Source organism: Miniopterus natalensis, chromosome 10 (genome assembly GCF_054644295.1).
Source record: "Miniopterus natalensis isolate mMinNat1 chromosome 10, mMinNat1.hap1, whole genome shotgun sequence".
Lineage (NCBI taxonomy): Eukaryota > Metazoa > Chordata > Mammalia > Chiroptera > Miniopteridae > Miniopterus > Miniopterus natalensis.
The window spans coordinates 2,637,182-2,658,731 of NC_142090.1; the positions used below are offsets into that span (position 1 = coordinate 2,637,182).

The 21,550-nt window shown below is 42.5% G+C and overlaps 1 protein-coding gene across 2 annotated transcripts in view; it reads right to left on the bottom strand.

Annotated features, from left to right (window-relative positions):
• Positions 1-3,562: 3,562 nt before the first annotated feature.
• The window catches only part of GALNT11 (polypeptide N-acetylgalactosaminyltransferase 11), a 37,314-nt gene continuing 19,326 nt past the window's right edge, over positions 3,563-21,550 (bottom strand). The window contains exons 3-13 of one of the 2 annotated variants that reach the window (XM_087820910.1): positions 20,437-20,769; positions 17,997-18,120; positions 16,561-16,727; positions 16,146-16,271; positions 13,782-14,031; positions 10,993-11,110; positions 9,780-9,932; positions 7,199-7,417; positions 5,809-5,913; positions 4,368-4,505; positions 3,563-4,184 (exon numbers count right to left, since the gene is read on the bottom strand). In XM_087820910.1, coding sequence (XP_087677036.1) covers positions 4,053-4,184; positions 4,368-4,505; positions 5,809-5,913; positions 7,199-7,417; positions 9,780-9,932; positions 10,993-11,110; positions 13,782-14,031; positions 16,146-16,271; positions 16,561-16,727; positions 17,997-18,120; positions 20,437-20,731 — 1,827 coding nt within the window. In that variant the 5' untranslated portion in view covers positions 20,732-20,769 and the 3' untranslated portion in view covers positions 3,563-4,052. The remainder of the gene's footprint in view (positions 4,185-4,367; positions 4,506-5,808; positions 5,914-7,198; positions 7,418-9,779; positions 9,933-10,992; positions 11,111-13,781; positions 14,032-16,145; positions 16,272-16,560; positions 16,728-17,996; positions 18,121-20,436; positions 20,770-21,550) is intronic. The other variant, XM_087820911.1, reaches the window with a different exon arrangement.

Sequence of the window (21,550 nt, forward strand, 5' to 3'; positions counted from 1 at the left end):
GAAACGGAGCCCGAGTGTGGGTTTAATCTGCGCCCCCGATGACTATGGTTCTGAACAACCTGTCTCGTGCTGAGCCAGTTACATGTTTGCTGACGCGTCAAGTGTTGTGTTCATGTTAAGAACTGGGTTGTCTTTCGTTGTACTTATTGGGATGACGCTGGTTGATAAAATGATGTTTCAGGTGTAGAACCTACAATACACCTGTACGTTATATTGTGTGTTCACCACCCCAAGTCTCCTTCCGTCACCATTTATCCCCTTGACCCACTTCTACGCCCCCCCCCCCCCACTGTCTGTGCCTGAGGGGTTGTCTGTCTGTATTACTGAGTTTTAAGCATTGTTTATACACTCTGGACACAAGTCTGTGCCTTACCTTTCCGTTTTCTCAATGGTGTCTTGAGCAGATTTTAATTCTGATGAAGTCCAATTCATTATTCTTTTTTAACTAGTTTTTACGGGTTAAGAAATCTCTGCCTAGTCTTGGGCGTGGTTAAGCCGTCTCAGAATGGACATCAGGGCGTGCTCACGGTCACTGTGGTGACAGCCACTGGCGTCATCTCCTGGGCCGTGCTGCAAACCTGCCTCGGTGCTGGCGCTCCGGTCGCAGCGTTACCCTCTGCTGCTGTGCGTCATTTTGGACGGACGCCAAGGGACTGCCGTACTTAATCCGACTCTGCCAACAGCTTTATCTAGAGGCCTGCTGCTGTTTGTCTTTGATGAGATTTTTGTCACCAGGAAAGGCAGGATGGCATTTCCTTCTTCCAGACTGAGTTGGTGCGGTGCATTCTTGGTTATCAAAATACACAGCTCTGGGACTTTGAAATGGTAAATTATTCGTGAAGCGTGAGAAAGCAAGGTGCGTCTTACACAGCCTTAATCACGAAAAAATGGAAGCTCAGCGTGTAGATACAGGACCTAGGGCACGTGAGACTGTAAACTGCTTGTGGTTATGGACGACTTCGTTCTTTGCTCCTTGCACTTGTTTGCTATTATGGGGACATACTAACTTTCAAAAACTGTTATTTTTAAAGCCTAAAAAAAAGAAAATCTTTGCCTACCCTTAAGTCATGAAGGTAAGCTTCATTTTACAATTTGTTTTGAGATACTTTGTGTATGGTGTAAGGTTTCATTTCTGTCTGTAGGGATGGGAATTTCTTCCAGCATCACTTGTTACAAAGTCCTTTCCCCAGTAAGCTGTGTTGGCTCCTTTGCTGAAAGTCAGTTTCCCGTATGTGTGGGTCGTCTGTCCTGCCATCTACCCATTATCTGTAAGCCATCGTCACAGTCCGGAATCTGTGCAAGTCCTCCAACTTCATTCTCAGTGGAATGCACGTCCATGTGAATTTGAAAATTAGATGGTCAACTGCAGAAAGCCTGCTGGGATTTTGGTGGAGGGCAGCATTCAATCTGTAGATCAGATTGTGGAGAATTAATGTCCTAAAAATACCGAGTTTCCTAGTCCCCGAGTGTGACACAGCTTCCCATGTGCTTAGCTTGTCTTTATCTCCTCAGCAACGCGTCACACTTCCCGTTGTTCATATTTTGATGCTGTTACTGCAGCCACAATACCATTATTTTCCATTTTGAACTGTTGCTACTACATTAAAGTACAATTCAGCTTTATACTGACCTTTTATTTTGTGAACCTGATTAGTTAACTTATTAGATAAATGTTTTAAACTCACTACGATTTCCTACACGCGCGACCAGTCTTCCTCCGGAGTGCGTGCCCTGGCCGCCCGCCAGCGCTGAAGGGCAGTGGTAAGGACAGGCACCCCTGCCTTGTCCCTAACCAGTGGTGTGTTTTCTTTACGAGACTGGTTTTTCATGGAGGCCCTCTGTCGGGTTGAGGAACCTTTTCATTCCTAGTCTGCTGAGTTATTGTCATAAATGGGTGTTGGATTTGGTCAAATGCTTTCTTTTGCTAGACCATAAGCCTTTTCTGTGTAGTAATAAAGTACACTGATCGAGTTGTATTGTCAAAACAACGTGGCATTCTGGGGTCCAGCCCTCTTTCCCCCCGCGTATCGTCTTTCTGCGTGCTGCCGGATTTGATTTGCTAATGTTTTGTGTCTTCTGTATTCATGAAGGTTATTGGTCTATAGTTTTCTGGTGTACTGCTTTTAAAATTGCTCATAATATCAAAATTTCTCAGAAGTTTTCCAGAAGAGGTGTACAGTTTTTTCCTCCAGTGTTTGATAGAATTCATCAGTGAAGCCATCTGTGCCTAGTTTTCTATGTGGGAAGGATTTTAAACTGCAAATTCAACTTAATAGGTATAGAGCTATTTAGGTTATCTGTTTCTTTCAAGGAATTTGTCCATTTCATTTAATTTATTGGCATAAAGTTGGTCATAACGATCCCTTACCCTTTTTAAAGCAGTTTTACATGAGGACACGCACAGCTCCGCCAACGACATCATCAGCGGTAACTTGTCACTGTGCTGACACATCATTAGCATCCGCCGCCATAGTTTAGGCTCTACTTTGGGGTTTGTACATTCCATGGGTTTAGACGAATGTGTGTCATACCTGAGCATCGCTGCCTAACAATGCTCTGTGCTGACCCTCTCTCCTTCCCTCTGCCTCTGGCAACCACTGATCTTTTACCATCTCCATGGTTCTGCCTTCTCCATTCAGCCACACAGCTGGACTCAGCACAGTAAGTAGGTTTTCAGACTGGCTTCTTCTACTGAGTAACGTATTCACGGTTCCTCCGTGTCTTTTTGCGGCCTGATGTTTCCATTTTTTGAACACTGAGCAATAATCCATTGTCTGGCTGGACCAGTTTATCCACTTACTGAGGACATCGCCTTGGTGGCTTCCAAGTTTTGGCAATTAGAAGTAAGTCTTTTGTGGGCATAAGTTTTGAACTCCGTTGGGTAACTACCAAGCAGCCTGATGGCTGGATCACATGGTCAGAGTATGAAACGGCCAACTGTCTCCATAGGGGCTGCACCACCCGCATCCCCACCCGCAGCGGCTCACCCTGTCAGTGACTCCCCGGGAAGGCTGCGCCCCCCCTACTGATGCTGGCGATTTGTGCCCCTTTTTTGACTAGAGGTTTTATCAGTTTTGATTTTATTTTCTCTGCGTCGTTTGCTTCTGTTCTGAAACTCAGTATTTCTTCTGCTGCTTTGCTCCTTGAACTTGCTTTTTCTGTTTTCTTAGGATGAAAGCCAAATGCACGTATTTTCAAACTTTTGACCCTTTCCTAATACAGGGCTTAGTGCTGTAAGTTTTTCAAGAAAACTGCTTTGTGGTTCAACATAAAAAAATTCACTTTATATTTAGGAATCATGTGTATGTATTAAATGCTCAGAGAGAGAGATCCAACTATTCAACTCTACCTGGGTGTTCCACAGGGAACTTTAATGTCAAGTATCCAAATTCACATACCTTCAGCTTCAAACTCATAATTCAAGCCTAGAAACTGAAAACTTCCTCTGGTTAGAGCCACTACCTAGCGCACTGGTTCATCGCTGAATCCAACCGTGTTTCTTACCATGCATCACACACACAGGACACCTCAGACCTGAGGCTTCACTACAAAAACAGGTAAATAATTAAAAGGATCCTTTATTTTAAATGTAGATAGTACCATAATCATCAAAATAATTTATAGTAGTTATTAACCACCTCTTAAATATGACCCTATAAATGATTCCTTCTGAAGTTAAAAGTAATATGGATTCAGTCAGTTTGAAGTTAACCGTCTGCTATGAAAGGAAATTGTGACATGTTCCTGATCAGATGAACACCATTCCATCACTAAAGGGGATTAAAAAGAAGCATAAACTAATTTGAATAGGCTTAGCAATTTCCTGGTTTTCTCCTGTATAAACCTGATCCTTTAAACTATCTGGTTTCCTACCATAAGCAAGAAATTCCTTAACAGCAACCTAGAAATGGCTTCAGTGTCTTGGTGACACACTTCTCCACCTCCTGATGGCTGCTCAGTGCTCCAATCCCAACAGTATGTTGACTGTCTCACCTCTGCTAATTCCCAGGCATCCCCACAGGAGGACATGCATCCCAGGCATGGCGTCCACCTTAACCTTCCAAATGCCACTGCTGCAAGGGGGAGCCATCACAGATCGCCATAGCAACATAGCCTTTGTGACTCAGTGGATCAACTGCCTTCAGGCACTGTCCCACTGACACCTGGTACAGCCGATTATTCTTCTGAAAAATAAAAAAAGGTAACTTAAAGCACTTGCTGTCTGAATAAGGTAAAGATACAGTCATCCGAAAGCGATGCAGAGCATTTAAGATGACATGTGGGATGCTACAAGCTCAGAACACCCTCCACAAGGTAGACTATCAGCCCACCTGCCCCCTCCCATCCTCACTAAGCCAGCTCCTCACCCCAAAGGTCCATTGCTGGGATCCTCCCGACCCGTGGCACTTCATGAGGCGTGGCGGGTCTGATGATCGAGTTTCTGACATATCCAGGCAAAGGAGATTACTTAAAACCAGTTCATGCTCTTCATTATAAATCCAGATCTAAGGAGGAATAGGAAAGATCAAAACCCCAAGTCCTACTCAGAGCAGCCACACAAGACAAATAAAGAGCATCCAAATTGGAAAGAAGAGGTAAAAACCGTTAGAATAAATGAATTCAGTGAAGTTGCAGGATACAGAATCTGTACAGAAACCTATTGTTTTTACATATCAATAATGAACGCTCATAAGTGAATAACCCCATCACAATAGCACTGAAAAGAATAAAATACCTAGGGTAAGTTTAATCAAAGATGCAAAAGACCTGTGCTCTGAAAACTGTGAGACATTTGATATATCTCCTTAAGTGAAACACAAGAAAAAATAAAATGGAACGACATCAAACTAATAAAGTTCTTAAAAGGAAACCACTGATAAAACAAGAAGCAGTTTATGAATGGGAAAAGATATATGCAACTGGCACATCCAATAAAGGTTAATATCCAAAAATTGTAAAGAACTCGTACAACTTAACACCAAAAAGCAAAACAATCCAATTTCAAAATGGGCAAGGGACCTGAATAGACATTTCTCCAGAGAACATACAGATGGCCACAGGCATGTGAAAAAATGCTGGAGTCATTACTCGAGAAATGCAATTAAAACCACAATGAGATATCACCTCCCACCTGTTACAATGGCTGTTGTCACTAAAGAGCAAGTGTTGGTGAGGATGTGGAGAAAAGGGAGCCCTGTGCATTGCTGGTGGGATTGTAAATTGGTGCAGCCACTATGAAAACTATATGGAGGTTCCTCAAAAAATTAAAAATGGACCTGCCCTATGACACAGCAACTCCACTTCTGGGTATTTACCAAAGGGGAAAAAAAAACAGTAACTTGAAAAGATTCCAGTAACCAAGACATGGAGGAACCTAGATGTCCATCACAGGTGAACAAAGACATCGCCACATATACAACCGAGTATTACTCAGCAACAGAAGAAGAATGAAACCTTGGCATGGATGGACCTAGTGAGTAAGTCAGAGAACTCAAATACCTTATGACCTCACATGTTAAAGAAACAGATCCTCTGAAAGAGAACAAGCTGATGGTTGCCAAAGGGGCAGGGGGGAGCTAGGAAAAGGTGCACGTCCTTGGCCATTCCTCACAGAGTCACATAACTTTCAATTCATTCTGTATAACTGGACAGTTCAAATAATGCTCTAAACAAACAATTCCTCTGACACTTATCAGAGGTCACACTGAAATCTAATGTCTGCCCTCCTCCAGGAATGACGGGTGGCAGGTCCCCTTCACTGAAGGACACCTTCTAGGGACTGGCATTGAGCACAGAGGCATCGCTCACCTGATCTGGGTCACTGTAGTCACATGCCTTGAGCACTACGAGGCCTCCCTTCTGACTTGGGCGGCCCTGGGCCACCAGGCACTTGCCAGTCTGGAGGTGATAGAGCTGTAAAGGAAGAGACTGCTTGTGAAACCCAGCATCGGAGAAAGACCAATGCTAGCAAAGGGGGTTTGGGATGAAATATGAAAATATTATTCCAGACATATGAACCACTGGAGTTCATACAAGCATTTTTTATTCCTAAATTCTAGCCTCAGTACGTCAGATCCTTGCAATAGGCTTCAAGGTTATAGGAACTTTTAACCTATGCAGACGGTGTCACAGAATCTCTACCTGAAGTTGCAGGTTACTAATCTGCAGGGAAGGAAGGAAAACTACAGTCTGGGCATTAAAGTAATACTGGGGAGATTAACGTAACATACATGCCAAACGGGGATAAATACGGATCACAAATGCCATGCATTCCAAAGCTGGGGTGCGTGAGCAGCAGAGGGGAAGCAGAGGGCCTCGGTACAAGGGCAGCTTTAATACCAAGGGAGGCAGGTGTACAAGGCGAGAGTAGTCATGGTGAGGGATTCAGCGCCACGGACACACCCTGGTACCTATTTTACTTTAATAGAAAACACCTAATATCATCTTGATGACTTTTTTTAACCTTAGTAGAACAAGCAGGGGGAAAGCTCTAAGCTTACTCTGGCCACCCAACAGCTGGCACTGTGATGGAACCTTCTGGGGGCTGCCTTTGTAGCAGAAGGAAACGGGGCAGTAATGACAACTACACAACTTTCAGAGAGCAAATTCTAAGAAACGATTCAGGAAAAAGGGGTCTAGCCAGAAATTCTTAACCTAAAACTTAAGTGTGATTATAAAACTGAAGAAATTTTCTTAAACAGAAGGGAACAGCCAACCAAATGTGGTTGATCAATTCTGCTCAGCTCAGGTGACTGCTGAGAAAGTCAGGTGTGAAATCACCTTGTGCCAACACTTAGACCCGAACCCACCTTTTACTTCTGTCTGCAGTCAGGTCCCAGAGCTGAGGCCAAACAACATACAGCTGCCCAAGTTCTCCTTCTGGTTCCTTATTTAACAGTCTCTGCCGAATGAACTTTACACTCGCACTGTCTTTATCTGCATATTCCTATTTATATCTATCCTCTTGGAAGCTAGCACATAACTTACAGAAGTCAGGCTCTCAACACTGGCAGGTAAAGGATCTGAACATTGACAGTGAAGACATTGAAATTTCTAAGGTCTTACACCTGAGTAGAGAAATTCTCATAAGAATATAATGGAAGGCAAACTACAGTCCAACATGAAACATCTGCTAAGTCTCTATGTCACTTATATCAGACCACATTTAATGAAATACTCTGATAAGATGCTTCCTTACCCTTCCACGCTGAAGGATTTTGGGGCGTTTTGGCCCTCTGTTGATAAAAATGGGCTGCTGGGGTTTGGCATTGGGCCCGGACACCTGCATCTCCGGGTAAATGGTATCCAAATACCATTTAAACGACTTACAGCCCAGCTTCCTCCTCAATTCAACACGCTCACTGATATTGCCATAGCTTCTGGTCCTCAGGTCAGGTCTCAAGGAAAAATACTGCTCCTGAAGTTGAAAAAGAAAATTAAAAAACAGAAAGGATTTTTGTTAAAATGAATATCATCAATCATATCTGAGGTCTAAAGAATTGAAAAAATGGATTCTCAGCAAAAAATACTTTTCATGCCAGTGTTTTCTTGATGTTGACAGAAAATGTCAGTAGAAAATTTACGCAATTGGGTCCATAATTGATAGTAACTTAATTTAAGATACACCCCAATTTCAGAAATGGCAAAACATGTAAAAATGGCATCTTGGAATCAATGAAACAGGCTACAGATAAGACTAGCAGTTCTCAAACGGTTTGATGCCAGGACTCTCTATTTTAAAAATTACTGAAGACTCCAAGGAAGTTCTGTTTCTGTGAGTTCTATCGATATTTACCATACGAGAAGTTAAAATTCACAAATTTAAAAACGTTTACATCATTAAAAATAAACATTACCTATTAATATGGTTGGAAAAAGAAATGGATGAGGACAGTCACACTGCTTTAATTCCTGCAAATCTATTCAGTAGCTGAAATGAACTAAGCTGGACTCCTGTCAGCACATCAACCTGTTACTCTACGTTGTTAGGTTAAATATATTTTTAAAAATGCAAGTTAATAAAAATATTTTAATAACTGGCCTTTTTTTTTTTTTAAACATATTAATGAGAGAGAGAGATTGGGAGAGAGAGTCTCATTGATCGGCTGCCTCCCGCATGCCCCCGCCTGGGGATTGAGCCCGCAACCCGGGCATGTGCCCTGACCGGGAATCGAACCCCGATCGCCTGGATCCTAGGTTGACACTCAACCACTAAGCCACGCTCGGCCGGGCCGGCTAGTCTTTCTGATCCTACATTAAAGCTCTAACTTTTAAAGGTTAGCTGCAAACGATTATAAAAATCACCATTGAGCTTTTGGTATTGCTGCATTAAATCTACCGGTTTATCTCGCAGCCATGGTTGTGAGTCCTTTTCTGACATAAAAAGTGTCCGTGGAGAAAAGGGGCTAGTTCAGTTACAACTCAGAACTCCTATTTTTCCTGGTGACAACCACTGTCTCCAACCTACAGCACAAGTGCTCGCTGTGGACTTGCCGTGAACACTGACGGGGATGGGTGAGAGCTGCTAGAGGGAATTACTCAGACGACGTCACCAATGACGTCCTTAGGAAAGACTGGCCTTCTCCCTTCTAGCTTCTGGCTGGGTTGGCAGTGAAGGATGCAGTTTGCTCCAGTGCCTTGGTCTGTGCCAGGGCATCAGCAATGTGGCGTCAACATGGTGAAATGTTTGGCACATTCTCTACGAGCCTGACTGTGAAAACGGCTTTGCCCTGGCCGACAACCTGAAAGGGTGGCCAGGACCGCCCTGGGCCTGTGGCCTACATTTGAGAGCTGCTGCGTTACCAACAGTGGTGATTCCAAGATGATCCGCACGGAGCTGGACCTCAGGAGCCGAGTCCAGTGCAGGCAGGAGGGAGGCGAGGCTGCAGAGCGATGCGTCCCTACTTCCACCCCCACGCACAGCGAGTCCTTCGACCCTGTCCTTCCATGGGACACCTACCTACCTCTCCACTTGCATTTGCCTCAGTGTTAAAATTACTGTGTTCTCCCTTAGTCGTCTTTGTATCCCCTAAACCTAACACGGGCTGGTACACAGTAGGTGCTCAATGAATGCTTGTTTTTAAAAAAATTGTACACAATTGTTCACAGCAGCATTTTTCATAAAAACCCAAATGTCCACCAGCTCATGAAAGGATAAGCAATGTGGTATGTCCACAATGGGATATTATTTGGCAATAAAAAAACCTGATACATGGTATAATATGGATAAAACTGACATCATGCTAAATGAAAAAAAGATGGTCACAAAAGGCCATATGTTGTGAGACTACATTTGTATAAAATGTCCAGAATAGGGAAATCCATAAATTGAGGAGGCAGATTACTGGTTGTCTGAGGGTGGGAGGAGGTGATGGCTGACGGGTACAGCATTTCTTTTTAGGGTGGTAAAATATTCTACAAAATGACTTGTGAATTATACCTCAATAAAGCTGTTGCAAAGAAAGTACCAGTGCCGGCTGCGTCTAACAGAGGAGACAGGAAGGAACGCTACCTGAGCAGAGCCTAACGGGAAGCTGGCGTGGGTCACAGCGAAGCCCAGCGAGCAAACGGGAGGAGCCGGGTTCTGCGGGAGCCCTAGGAGGAACCAGGACTGAAAAAAGAGAAACAGAATTTCTCCTTTCTCTTAGTGAGTGGTCAGCTGGAAAACTGAGACTCAAAACGAGTGAAATCCTGAGTGAAGCGAAGAAAGAGAAAAGAAACCTAGAAGGAGACGGTCCCCCGAAGGAGCGATGGCCTTCCCATGAGAAACCTGAGCTCACCTTATACTCATCCAGCCAAACGTGTGCCAGCCTCAAGGAGTTGTGTGTCATGGTGTCCTGGCCTTCAGGGGAGCCATACGGGCGCCTTTTCCGGAAAATGTGCCCGACTCTGGAGCAAGGGATGATGAACAGCTTGCCCCCGCACATCCAGATCTGCCCAGAGGTAAAGCGCGTGTCAGTAGCTGCCCACGGCCATGAAGTCACACGTCCCTTGTCATGACACTCACCTTTATTAAACAGCTGTCTGCGGTATAATCATGTCTTTATGACTAAAAGCAAGTAAACTCCTAAACAACATAGTGTTTGTTTACTCCCGGGCACTGTTTCAACAGATCAGGGCACTTGACCTTTGGGACTTAGGGGAAGAAAAGCTTACCATCAGCCCTGGAATTTCAGTTTCACAGGTGTTTTCTTATAAAATGCATTTATCTTTTTTTAAAAAAAGTGTTTTATAAAACACACAGAATAACTCTAGGTTAAGACTCAAAAGCTCTTAGTTCTGGGTTTAAATTTTGACTATGAGTTACTTTATACGGTCATTTTAAGTTCTGTGGAACTCAATTACCTTATTTACAAAATAAGACTGAACTAACACTATTATTCCTTTCAAGTTTAAAATTCTAAAGATTATGTAAGAAAAAGTACCTTTTAAAAACACTGTGGTCAGCACATCTGCAGAAATAACAAAGTGACATGCACAAGGCATTGTGCTGCCTGGATGCAGATCTGCTGCCCAGACCGGGAGGGGGGGACCGCTGAGTCCTTCCCTCCCCCTCCCCTTCCTCAGGCTGGAGGTACTAGATGTATGAAGGATTCAGTAAGCTACACGTGGGGTGATGAATAATGTGTTATGTAAACTGGGCTACTTCTAAAAGTGAAATGGGGAGCTAGTAATAATTTCTCTAGGGAAACTGCAGACTGGATGGTCTTGGACAGCCGGGGAACTCTGACCCCAGCTACATACAGCAAGAACAAACCACATCAAATGCTCATTAAGTCCTCTGGTTTTATACCCATTTCACTCTGAATTCTTAGAAACATAAGCCTTCTTACATGCTTTCCACATTTTAATTGGCCATTCCCCAACACAGATTACGGCAAAGCAGCAATCATTAAGGATACTTTCTTAAGATAATTTACAGGAAACACAGGCTCACGGGCGAGGACTACACTCCATTACACACAGACCACCAAGCACGCGAAGCCAAGTCACCCGGAATGATATCTCCAAGTTCTCCCCGCCCCAGATGTCCATGCCGCTGTCGTACTGCCCCAGCTCGCGGAAGTAGTTTCTGTCCATGGCAAACAGCCCCCCGGCCATCGTAGGGGACCTAGGAAAGGAAGACAGTTATTGTACGGACTCTACACAGTCGATTAGCTACTCTTTCTGTTTTAAAAACGTCAGTGCGGCCCAGCCAGCGTGCCTTCGTGGCTGAGCACCGGCCGAGGACCAGGAGGTCACAGCTTGATTCCCGGTCGGGGCGCAGGCCCGGGCTGCGGGCTCCATCCCCAGCGGGGGGCGCGCAGGAGGCAGCCGATCAATGACCCTCATCATGGATGTTTCTCTCTCTCCTCCTCTCCTTTCCTCTCTGAAATCAATAAAAATATATTTTAAAAAATTCAGTGTAGCTTTGGAACATTACTAATACAAATTAGATTAACTATTATGAAATATTTTATATCTAATATAGGGAATGAGCTGGGCCACGTAAATGAATTTTCTAGATCATTAGTGATAAACTAGACAACTGGTAAATGAAGGCTATCTTTCTAAGCACCAAAAATTTTTATTTTATTATAACCATTGTTGACAGAAATCCACCTGAAACAAATTTTTTTGGCAGTCTCAAAGCCTCTGGGATAAAAACTGGACTCCAGGACCTGCCAAGGTGAGACCAGACAAACCTGCCACTCTGAATTGGACTCAAACGTGTTGGACCAGTGGCTCTCAAGTAGGCTGATTTTGTCCCCAAGAAAACATTTAAATTCTGGAGACCTTTTTAGCTGTCACAACTAGGGGGAGGGCGGGTGCTACTGGCGTCTGATGGGTTGAATGCAGCTAAATAAAGAATTTATCAGGCTAAAAATGTCAATCCTGCCAAGACTGAGAAACCCTGGGTTAGTGAGAGAGGCGTGGACTGGCCCTCCCAGGGAGCCGAGCCCAGCTTCCAGGCCTCACTTCCAGAACTGGATTAGGTGATCACGGATGCTAACGTCTCAAGCTGCCTGCCCCAGGGAAGCAAACTTCTCTATGCAAGAAGAAAACATCACCCCAGGTATGAATGTAGTTTTACAGTATTTCATATACAGTGTCTGGGACTAAACAAAAGAAATAAGCCAGATGTGCAGTGGTGTCAACTAATAGTTATCAGGCAGAGATTTGAAAACTGTCCAGTAATATTCAAGCATAAAGGATAAAACTAGAGTTTAGCAGATTCGACACTATCTAAAAAGAAACCGAATTTATGCATATCTGAAAAACACTTCTGACAGACAGAAAGGAAATGAGAGAGATTACCAAGACTGCTGCTGACTTCTCACCAGAAACTGGAAGCCAGAAGGTTCTAGAATGAAACTTTCAAAGTGCTGAAAGAATGTATCTGCCAAACTAGAACTAGATATCAAGTAAAATTACTCCGCAAAATAATGGCGAAACAAAGACATTTTTGGAAAAAGGAGTAATAACCACCAGAAGGTCCAACCAAAAGAAATACTTAAAGGTGTTCTTCAGACAGAATGAAAATAACCCTGAATGAAAATGTGCAGATGCTGAAATAGAAACATAAAAGAAGTGGGGTAAACCCGTCAGTCGCGGCTGCATGTCTTGCAGGGTAAGATGTGTATTTACACACACACGCACACGGATGCACGCGTCAGCAGTGTCGCCTGCGGGGATATCAAGTACGAAGGCCAGCGGAGGAGCCAACAGCACCCCAGTGGCCTGAGGTGCTGGGAAGGTGAGGGGCTCACCCTACCACCGGCAGTTTCACGCCCATAAACCAGAAGCCAATAAGAATGTTGGTACCAGCACTGTTTCCAACATAAAAAAACCCCAAAACCAACTGCCCCACCAAAAGCAAACTGGATAAGTTATATTTTAATGAAACAGAGTATTATACAGCAATGATGACAAGTCAACTGTAGCTACACACTACACAGCAGGTGCATCTTTAAGGCACTGCCGAGTAAAAGACAACAAAATTCTGAGTCCCATGGATTCATTTTCATGAAGCCCATCATCAGGCAGAACTAAACTATATTGCTAGAGATGCATACACGGTAGTGGACGCCACGGGAAAACAAGGAACTAATCACCAGGTCAGGGCACTGACACTCCAGGGAGAGGGCAGGGCTGTCGCCAGAAGGGGAGATGGGCATCTGGTGCTGTGTGTGGACCTGAGTAGTAGTTGCACAGGTGTCCACATTATAACCATTAAATTTGTGCACATATGTGTGCTTTTCACATCTGCTATTTTTTACAATGTTTAAGAAGAGAAGGTCCAAGGACTTTAAAAAGTAGAAATACAGGCAACTGTTGAAACTGACATGAGAAGTAACATTTAATAGCAGATTTATATTGGATAATATGGATGAGACATGAAAACAGTTCATACCCTAGGAATCCATCCTGAAAATCCTGGTTGTAGATGAACTTACGTATCAAATGACCTTCACAGCACCATTCACACTAGCGAAGAACTGAAGGTAGTAAAACAGCGCAGCACAGGGCACCCCCTAAGGTATCCCACGCAGCGTACCGCAGGATACTGCTGATTCCGTCTGCCTTCCTCACTAAGTTACACATCCTTGAGAGCACAGACAACGTCTTCATGAATCTGTCCTCAGGACTTGCAGAGTGCATAAAATTCAGTAAGCACTCGGCGTTTTAATGGACAAATTAGACCAACGCTTCTGCTGCTTGCAGAGAAGGAATTATCTTTAAAATGCTCTTTCTCCTTTGAAGTACTGGTGGGGGTTTTCTGAGACACAGGAGAATCTTACTTTATTGGTGCTGTAGCTCCCTCTGGTCCTCCGAGCTCAGAAAGGGGAACAAGATCCCATTTGAAGTGCAGCCCCCAGTTGAACCCTCCACGCACCACAGGGGAAGAGCTATAGGCCAGCGTGTCTGCACTTATGATGTCGATCACCGGGCACACGACTGTCCGCCGGTCATCGCGGATGGCAGCCAGCAAGGGCTGCAGCCACATCACATTCACTTCGCAGTGGCTGTCCAGGAACACCAGGACTTCTCCTGAGGAGGCAGACGACAGGGCTTCACAAACGCATCGAGGCCTCAGTGCTGCCGGCACCGCTCGCTGCCCCACCCTCCTGTACCCCCCCGCTCTGTCCGCTGGGGCCTCATTTTTAGACTCTCCTTCCCTCCTTTCTCGTTTAAACCTACAGTGAACTGAAGCCATTAACAGAAAAGGAGAAATAACGGCTCTCCATGTGGCCTGCAGTTGCACAGACTGAATTCAAGGCTTATGGTTTTCATCTATTTAATTTTACTAGAAGACTGACTGACTGAGCCGGGTTGACTTACAGCAACGAGAAAGAAAATGGTAGAGTATTTGTGGGGAACGGAGAGAGTGTGCATTCGAAACACTGTACTGCCACAGCACATTATGACTGAGAGTTTATCTCTCTCAGATGCCAATAGCCATTTAGTTTTTTTCATTATGACCTGCTGGTCCTTGTTCAAATATACTTTAGGATCTGTCAGAAATAAGCCAGTTTTGGAGAAGTCAGTGTCAGGTTCAGTGTGACCATGTGTAATCTTACTTCATTCAGTTAAACTGAAAAGCAACATTTTTAGAATTAAGAGAAACTATGAATTCATTTTCTCAAAGGAGCCTGATTTAACTGACTTCACCTGCACTGACTGGTGGGCAGGTGAACACTCTGCCCTTCTGTCCAGTGGCACCTGGCGAGCTGTATGCATGCTCCCTGCATCCTCAAGGTTGTTCAGACACCAAATGACACAACCAGCTCACTGTTGTCATGGAGAATGTTCTTACCTGTGGTATTTCTTTCAACTGAAATGGGATGATACTGGTGCTTTAAGTAATTCGTGTGAAATCTACATTTCATGGACCAATCGTTAGAACAATAATCCTATCTGACGATCAGATTATTGTTTCTTAACTGCTCAGAATAACCATGAAGTTATCAATGAAATTATCAAAGAAACCTTCCTTCCTACCTGTTTATCAAGAGGAGAGAAACTGTCTCAATTTTCTCACAAACTGTGCACATGATTTGTATGTGCCCCTCAGTCCTAAACTGCACCCTCCAGGCAGAATTCCTGGATGAAAGAGCTCCCTGTTTCTGACTTGGGATAAACTAATGGTTTAATTCTTTGGGCTGGGAGGGTAGCAGTTACATTTCAGGCCATGTAAGTACATCATCCAACTGAACTGGCAGCCGTACCTAAAAAAATTAATTACCTTCATGATTTTGGGGGGCCATATCCATGCACTACATGCAGTAATATATACCTCATATTTTTAAACAAATGTATTTAACTTAAATTAATTTTAAAAGGAATTTTTCCAACACCATAAATGACAACCAGATCACCAACCTTACAGAGGCCCCCTAGGAAGGGACGCAATGGGCTCGATATAAAGTAACTGAAGACGAACCAGATACATTTTCAACAGAAGATTCTGAACTTGAAGCCTGTTATTTCTCTTAAAAGGGTCAAGATAAGTGTGAGCTGCAAAGTCTTTAAAATTGCAGCGGCACCAACGGGGGCTTCTCCTTGACTGACGCAGGAGGATTAAGAGGAGATTTTAAAGAAAATGCCTTTATAACTGTAGTGATTTTTTTTTTTTGTTTTTTCTCACCCAAGGATATTTTCCCATTGCTTTTCAGAGAGAGTGGGGGAGACATCGATGTGAGAGACACATCGGCTGGCTGCCTCCCCAACAAGCCCCGACCAGGGCGAGAATTGAACCCGGGACCCTTCAGCCCTCAGGCTGACACTCTAACCACTGAGCAGCTGGCCAGGGCTGTAAGTCAATTTTAATCACAGTTTGGGCACATATATTTTAAATTTTGTTTTTAAAAAATTACAAAACTTCCGTTGCAGTTTGGTTTGACCCCTTCTGCTTATATTTGTGGGGCAGTAATTAACAGTAAGGGCTTTTAAGAAAATAGGCCTGTGAGGACTCTGGAGTTCGCCTCCCTGGAGCATGTGCTCTGGGACAGCAGGGCTGGAGTTCTGAAAAGGCCTTTCCCAAACTGAACGAGCCTCCTCTTTCCCGTGGCAGTGCCCACACAGGATGCACTTCAGACCTCTGCAGAACCAGGGACAGCACTCACCACTCAGCACCCACCACAGCGCCCAATGGGAAGCTATACCTGTTGCGTGGGCTGCTCCAATCATTCTTCCTCGAATTAATCCCTCACGCTTTGTATTTCTTATTACTTTAATTTTTCCAGGGAGGTGTTTTTGGGCAAATTCATCTAGTTCTCCTTTCAAATTATCTGAAAATAGAGAGTCCACAATGCTTTTAGCTTTTCCTCACTGAGTATGACGTTAGCTTTTTAAAAAAGGTAAGCCAAGGGAAAAATTTCAAGGGTCCAGTCTGGGTAGCAGATTACAAAGGTAATGCAGTTTCTTCAAAATTATCCCATAGTCAGTGGACAGGCATTTATTGGGGTTGGCGCCACTGCAACTATATGCACAGGGTCCTCCCGTCCTCTGCGTATGGAAGGGCCAGCTCTGCTGATACCAGTACCGTAGGGACTACAGCCTGAGTCCCACATTCCTTACCCAAGTCACTGTCATCATCTACGAGGATGATTTCATGGAGAAGCTGGGCAGGCGTGCGGTCCAGGACGCTGTGCACAGTCCTCAGCAAAGCAGACAAGGCTTCATTGTAGAAACAAATAACAACACTAGCGACTGGCAGATCCGTCGGGTATGTCTTGTCTTTACATCTGCAAAGACAAATGAGAGAAATTCCAACATTTCAAAGGCTCATATGTTTTATTATTCACCAAATACTAACTGTGACCTTACTCAGCCTCTTCCTTACATTATAACAATTTTTCAAAAAACATTTAAGAAAACTGTGGTTTCTTACTCAAGAGTTTTAATTTAATAACTTCTCCCTCAGATATGGGCTACTCTGCTTATTTTTAGGTCAACATTTTAAAAACTTGATGTGTTTTCTTTTTTGGTACATAGGTTACATAAAATCACTGCAAGTTTTTAATGTAGCACTTGGAAGCTGATGTGCAGCTTCTCCTCAATGAGGTCTCCAAAGGAAATAACAAATATAAAACTCGTATTTGAAAATTTTATTTTTTTGCCCAATAACAGAAAAAGATGTCAGTAAACTATGATATATATCAAGATAATGGGAGAGCTTCCATATACGCAACTAAACGTTAGGTGGCTTTATACGGTGACAAGAAATCAAAGCTGGAATCCTCTGTGCTTCCGCATGGCATTCAGAGCCTGCCGTTGTCTGTGCCCAGCTGACCCCACCCTCTTGCCACTCGTCCACTACAGCCAAAGTGAACCACTTCAGTCCCTTTGACAAACTACACAGTTTTATGCCAAGTCTGTTCCCTACTCCCCGGCATCACTGCCCAGCATCACTGCTGTGGCGTCTTCCCTGACCTCGGGTTTGGGGGCCCCATTCCACCAGTTCCCGTCACAGTCCTCACGCTCATGCTCCTATAATTACTTGTTTCCTTATACACCTCCCCTGCTAGATCTGAAGGCCTGTTTACCCAGAAATGTCTTATTCTGTTTATTTTGAGGCCTAATACAGTGTCTGGTCCGTACGTGGAATGACTGACCAACCATATGAATGAAAAGCCTTTGACGAAACAAAATAATGAAAAAGGGAATGTGAGATAAGTAAAATTCTTCACTGATTTATTGGATTCATGGCAAAAAGGAATACAATTAACGTTTTTAAAAATCTTATCTCAGGTTATATAATTGCATGCAGTCAGCACCTCTCTCCTTTTCCCCAAGATTTTAACTTTTAAAAGAGAGACAGCAGGCCCTAGAACTTTGTCCTACAGTCTCAAATCCTGTGGATTCAGGCATGTCGGGGGAAATCTGTCACGTTTCCTAGTCTCTAGAAAAACAAAGCCTGACTGCAAAGCATTAATGCCACCCTAAGCCTTACTACACTGGCACCGAAAGCACCCTGGTGCTAGAATGGTGAGCAGAACCCGGTAATGACGTACTCCGCGTTCCTTGTATCTGGCACATCTCTGTGGTAGCCCAAGCGGTTGCTAATCAGCATATTGAAGGCATGCTTCTGATACCCCAGGTCCCTCAGCTCCTGGTCATGTTCATTAAAAATCATACCTGCAAAAAAGTTTCAGTCAGTGTATGAAATCTGCAAAGGATTATTACAATTACTGTTATGTTACGATCTTAATACTGACTTTACTCTTATAACCAGAAAATAGCTGTGCTTCTCAATCCATTTTCAAAAAAGTAAATTGAGGTTGAAGCCACATTTTTATTAGTTTGGCTGAAAAAGTGTACCTGAACCATAAATGACACCTTCTCACTGGCCATAATCTTTTTTTAGAAAAATGTTTTATTGATTGATTTTAGAACCACTCTAACCAACTGAGCTACTCGGCCAAAGCCTCACTAGCCATAATCTGTTTTCAAGGGAAAAACTTACCTCTGACCAAGAAAATGGAAATGATTTTTTTTCCATAAAAGCAGTAATTGTAGAACCCATATAGACCTCAACAGGTGCCACTTACAGGCAAGTTTTTATATGAACCCCTCCCCTAAAAAAGACTCAATAAACTTTCCTATAAAAAGTCATTGGTTCCAGGCTTAATCAGCATCAGTCAAGAAAGCCCTCAAGAAAGCACATGATCTTAACTGCCCTGGAATCCCATCCCTGAGTTCCAATCTTTCTTACATTCCCTCCTCAATTTCAAGTGCATAAAAGAAACCACAAACTGTTATCCTCAAAGCATTTATGTCAGTCAGTTGAGATCTTGCTCCCAGGTCTTTCCTCTTTTTGGCTCAAATTCTTATAAAAATTCTCTATAGATCTGGACATTTCTTACATTGACAAATTCCATATTAATTTTAGAATCAGCTTCTCCATATTTTCAACAAAGGCTGTGGGGATTTCAGTGAAGTTTGCATGCAATCTGTGGATTGGCTTTTGGGTAGGCTGACACCTTGACAGTACTTAGCATTCCAGTCCATGATGTCTGTCCATGTATTTAGATCTACTTTATTTTTTCAGCACTGATTTGTAGTTTTCAGCCTACAAATCTTGCACCTCCTTGGTTAAATTTATTCCTAAGTATTTTATTCCTTTGGATAGTATTGTAAATGGAATTGTTCTCTTTACTTTCAGACTGTTCATTACTAATGTACAAAAATACAGCTGGTTTTTGCAGGCTGATCCTGTACCCTGCGAATGTGAATTTATTTATTAGCTGCAACAGTTTTTTTGTGTACTCTTTAGGGTGTTTTTGAGGATTTGGCTGTTCAGTTAGGCAGCGTGAGTCTGTCACTTCAAACAGCTACCGTTCTCTCACTGCTTCTTTCACAGGTGAATACAATGTCCATTCGAAATGGTAAACCGAATGTTACTTCTTACACAGGTCTTACCAAAATAACCATGAGTAAAAAACACACTCCTAGAACTTCTCCCCTTACTGCTCTTAAAGTGCCTAATGGCTGTCTGAAAGATTATAAGATGTATTTTATGAAAACTGAGTATTAGCTTCTGTTTCCTCATATAATTTAAATACTTTTGACTTCATGTATTAGAAAATCGTTAAGTCCTAGAAACCGATTTTATTTTCTTGAAACTATGATCAATTTAAAAATGTTTTAACATTTCCTTTATATTCTGTGGACCTTTCAATCTCTCAAAATCTTTTACTATATTATTTGATTATTTTACTTATTAGTTGATGTTTCCATGACAAGATCAAATTTTTTTTAAGTTTTAAAGAAAACCAAAATGTCTCTTATCCCTTAAAATCAAGTTTGCTAAAACCTGTACTTTGGAATTTTAATATTCAGAAATATATACAGTAGATCCTTGCTACCAAATTGAACAGAATTTTTTAAAAAGTTTCTATTTTATACTCAGATTTTATAAAATCCTATATTTATTTAATAAATATATCCTAGCAACTTAATTCTTATAAGCAAATTAGATATAAGTAATCTCAGCTTATTTCTAAACCCAGTATTTATGATGTTTTAATTATAATTAACTCTGTGCCTTTCAAAATATGTTAAATAGAGTCAAGCATGTTTCAACTATTTCTTTCCCTTATTAAATAATGAGAGCAATTAAAATCTTCCCCCATAGGTTCCACTGTCTTTCCAGCCACTTAATTTTTCATTTTCTATTCTGGACCTTCTTAGTTTCTCCCAAGTCCTCATAAAATACTGAAGTCAGAGTTGGACATACTGAATATAACTCCCCTCTAAGTCAGCAAAGATCATAAAGACCTCAGCTAGTTCATGAACGAAATAAATTGGTGGAAAAAAATGGCACGTTTCTAATCCCCTGAGCAATAACACAAGGATTTAAAGAATAATTATTATTTAAAGAATAATTAAAACTTAAAATTTCCAACGATTAAATACTTTGACAAGCTGCTAGCAAAAGTGAAATACACTTACCCAATTCAGAAGAGAATCTCACGTTGCCTTTTCCTGCATCTTCAATATGAGGATCCACCACATCGTCAACCTTGTTTGCTTTGAACTGTAAATCTAATACTCGACTTGGGCCTCGAGTGAAACGGGGATAAAATTTTTTGGGGAATGGTCCTTGGGGCCCAGACCCCTTGATGGGCACATTCTTAAGTGGCTGAGTCACTTCACTGAAGTTGAAATAAACAAAAAGCAAAACTGTCCAGGTCGCAGATGTAAAAAGGCATCCATAACAGAAATACCGAACTGTGACGCTTCCCATTATAGACCTAGCATAGCTGAAGGGCCATTTTCAGTTTCCTAAAAGAGAAGCACAGATACGTCAAGCATGTCAGGACACCTGTGAATCATCCACCAAGCTCATAGTCACTGTTTCCCAAACCACCAGGGTGCACTTCTGAACTATTAACTCAGAATCTGTACTCGTACTATCAACAAAGATTCAAAAGGAAGAAGGTATGTGGATAGAGCCGAATTAAAAAGTAAATGCAACAATTAAAACCACAGGCCAATGTGTTAGTGCTCAGAAAACCAATGGCAGCAAAACAGCTGACTTATGTGCCTGCCATGTTCATGGATACCACTCCACCTCTGTTCGAGATTGCTTCGTTTGGTGATTTTTTTCAGATTCTTTTAATGAGGAAAATACCAGTCTGTCATGTGTCAGGACAGTACATCTAAGATCCCTTCCAACTGTAAAATCACAGGACTCTTTAACCCAAGGATCTTAAAATCTGTTATTAAAATTAAGCAGCTTTAAAAAAATAGTTCTACTTTCTAATAAAACATTAAATCTACCCCAATGCCTACTCTAGATTAAACAGTTAGATTTTAAATTTATAACCAAAAGAATTCAAGTAACCCTATTTCCCTCTCCTTATGTTGTCCTATAAACAACACGACATCAGTTTTTCTCCAAGCTTTCTGATAATATCTGGTCTTCATGAAGGCCTCACACAACCATCTGAGGAATTCTCTGTAAAGAGACCAACATGCATACAAAATAGCCTCATAGAACATCAGCGCAGAGAAACCTTACATAAGTAATGCACGCAGAAGAAATCTACAAAGCACTACTAAT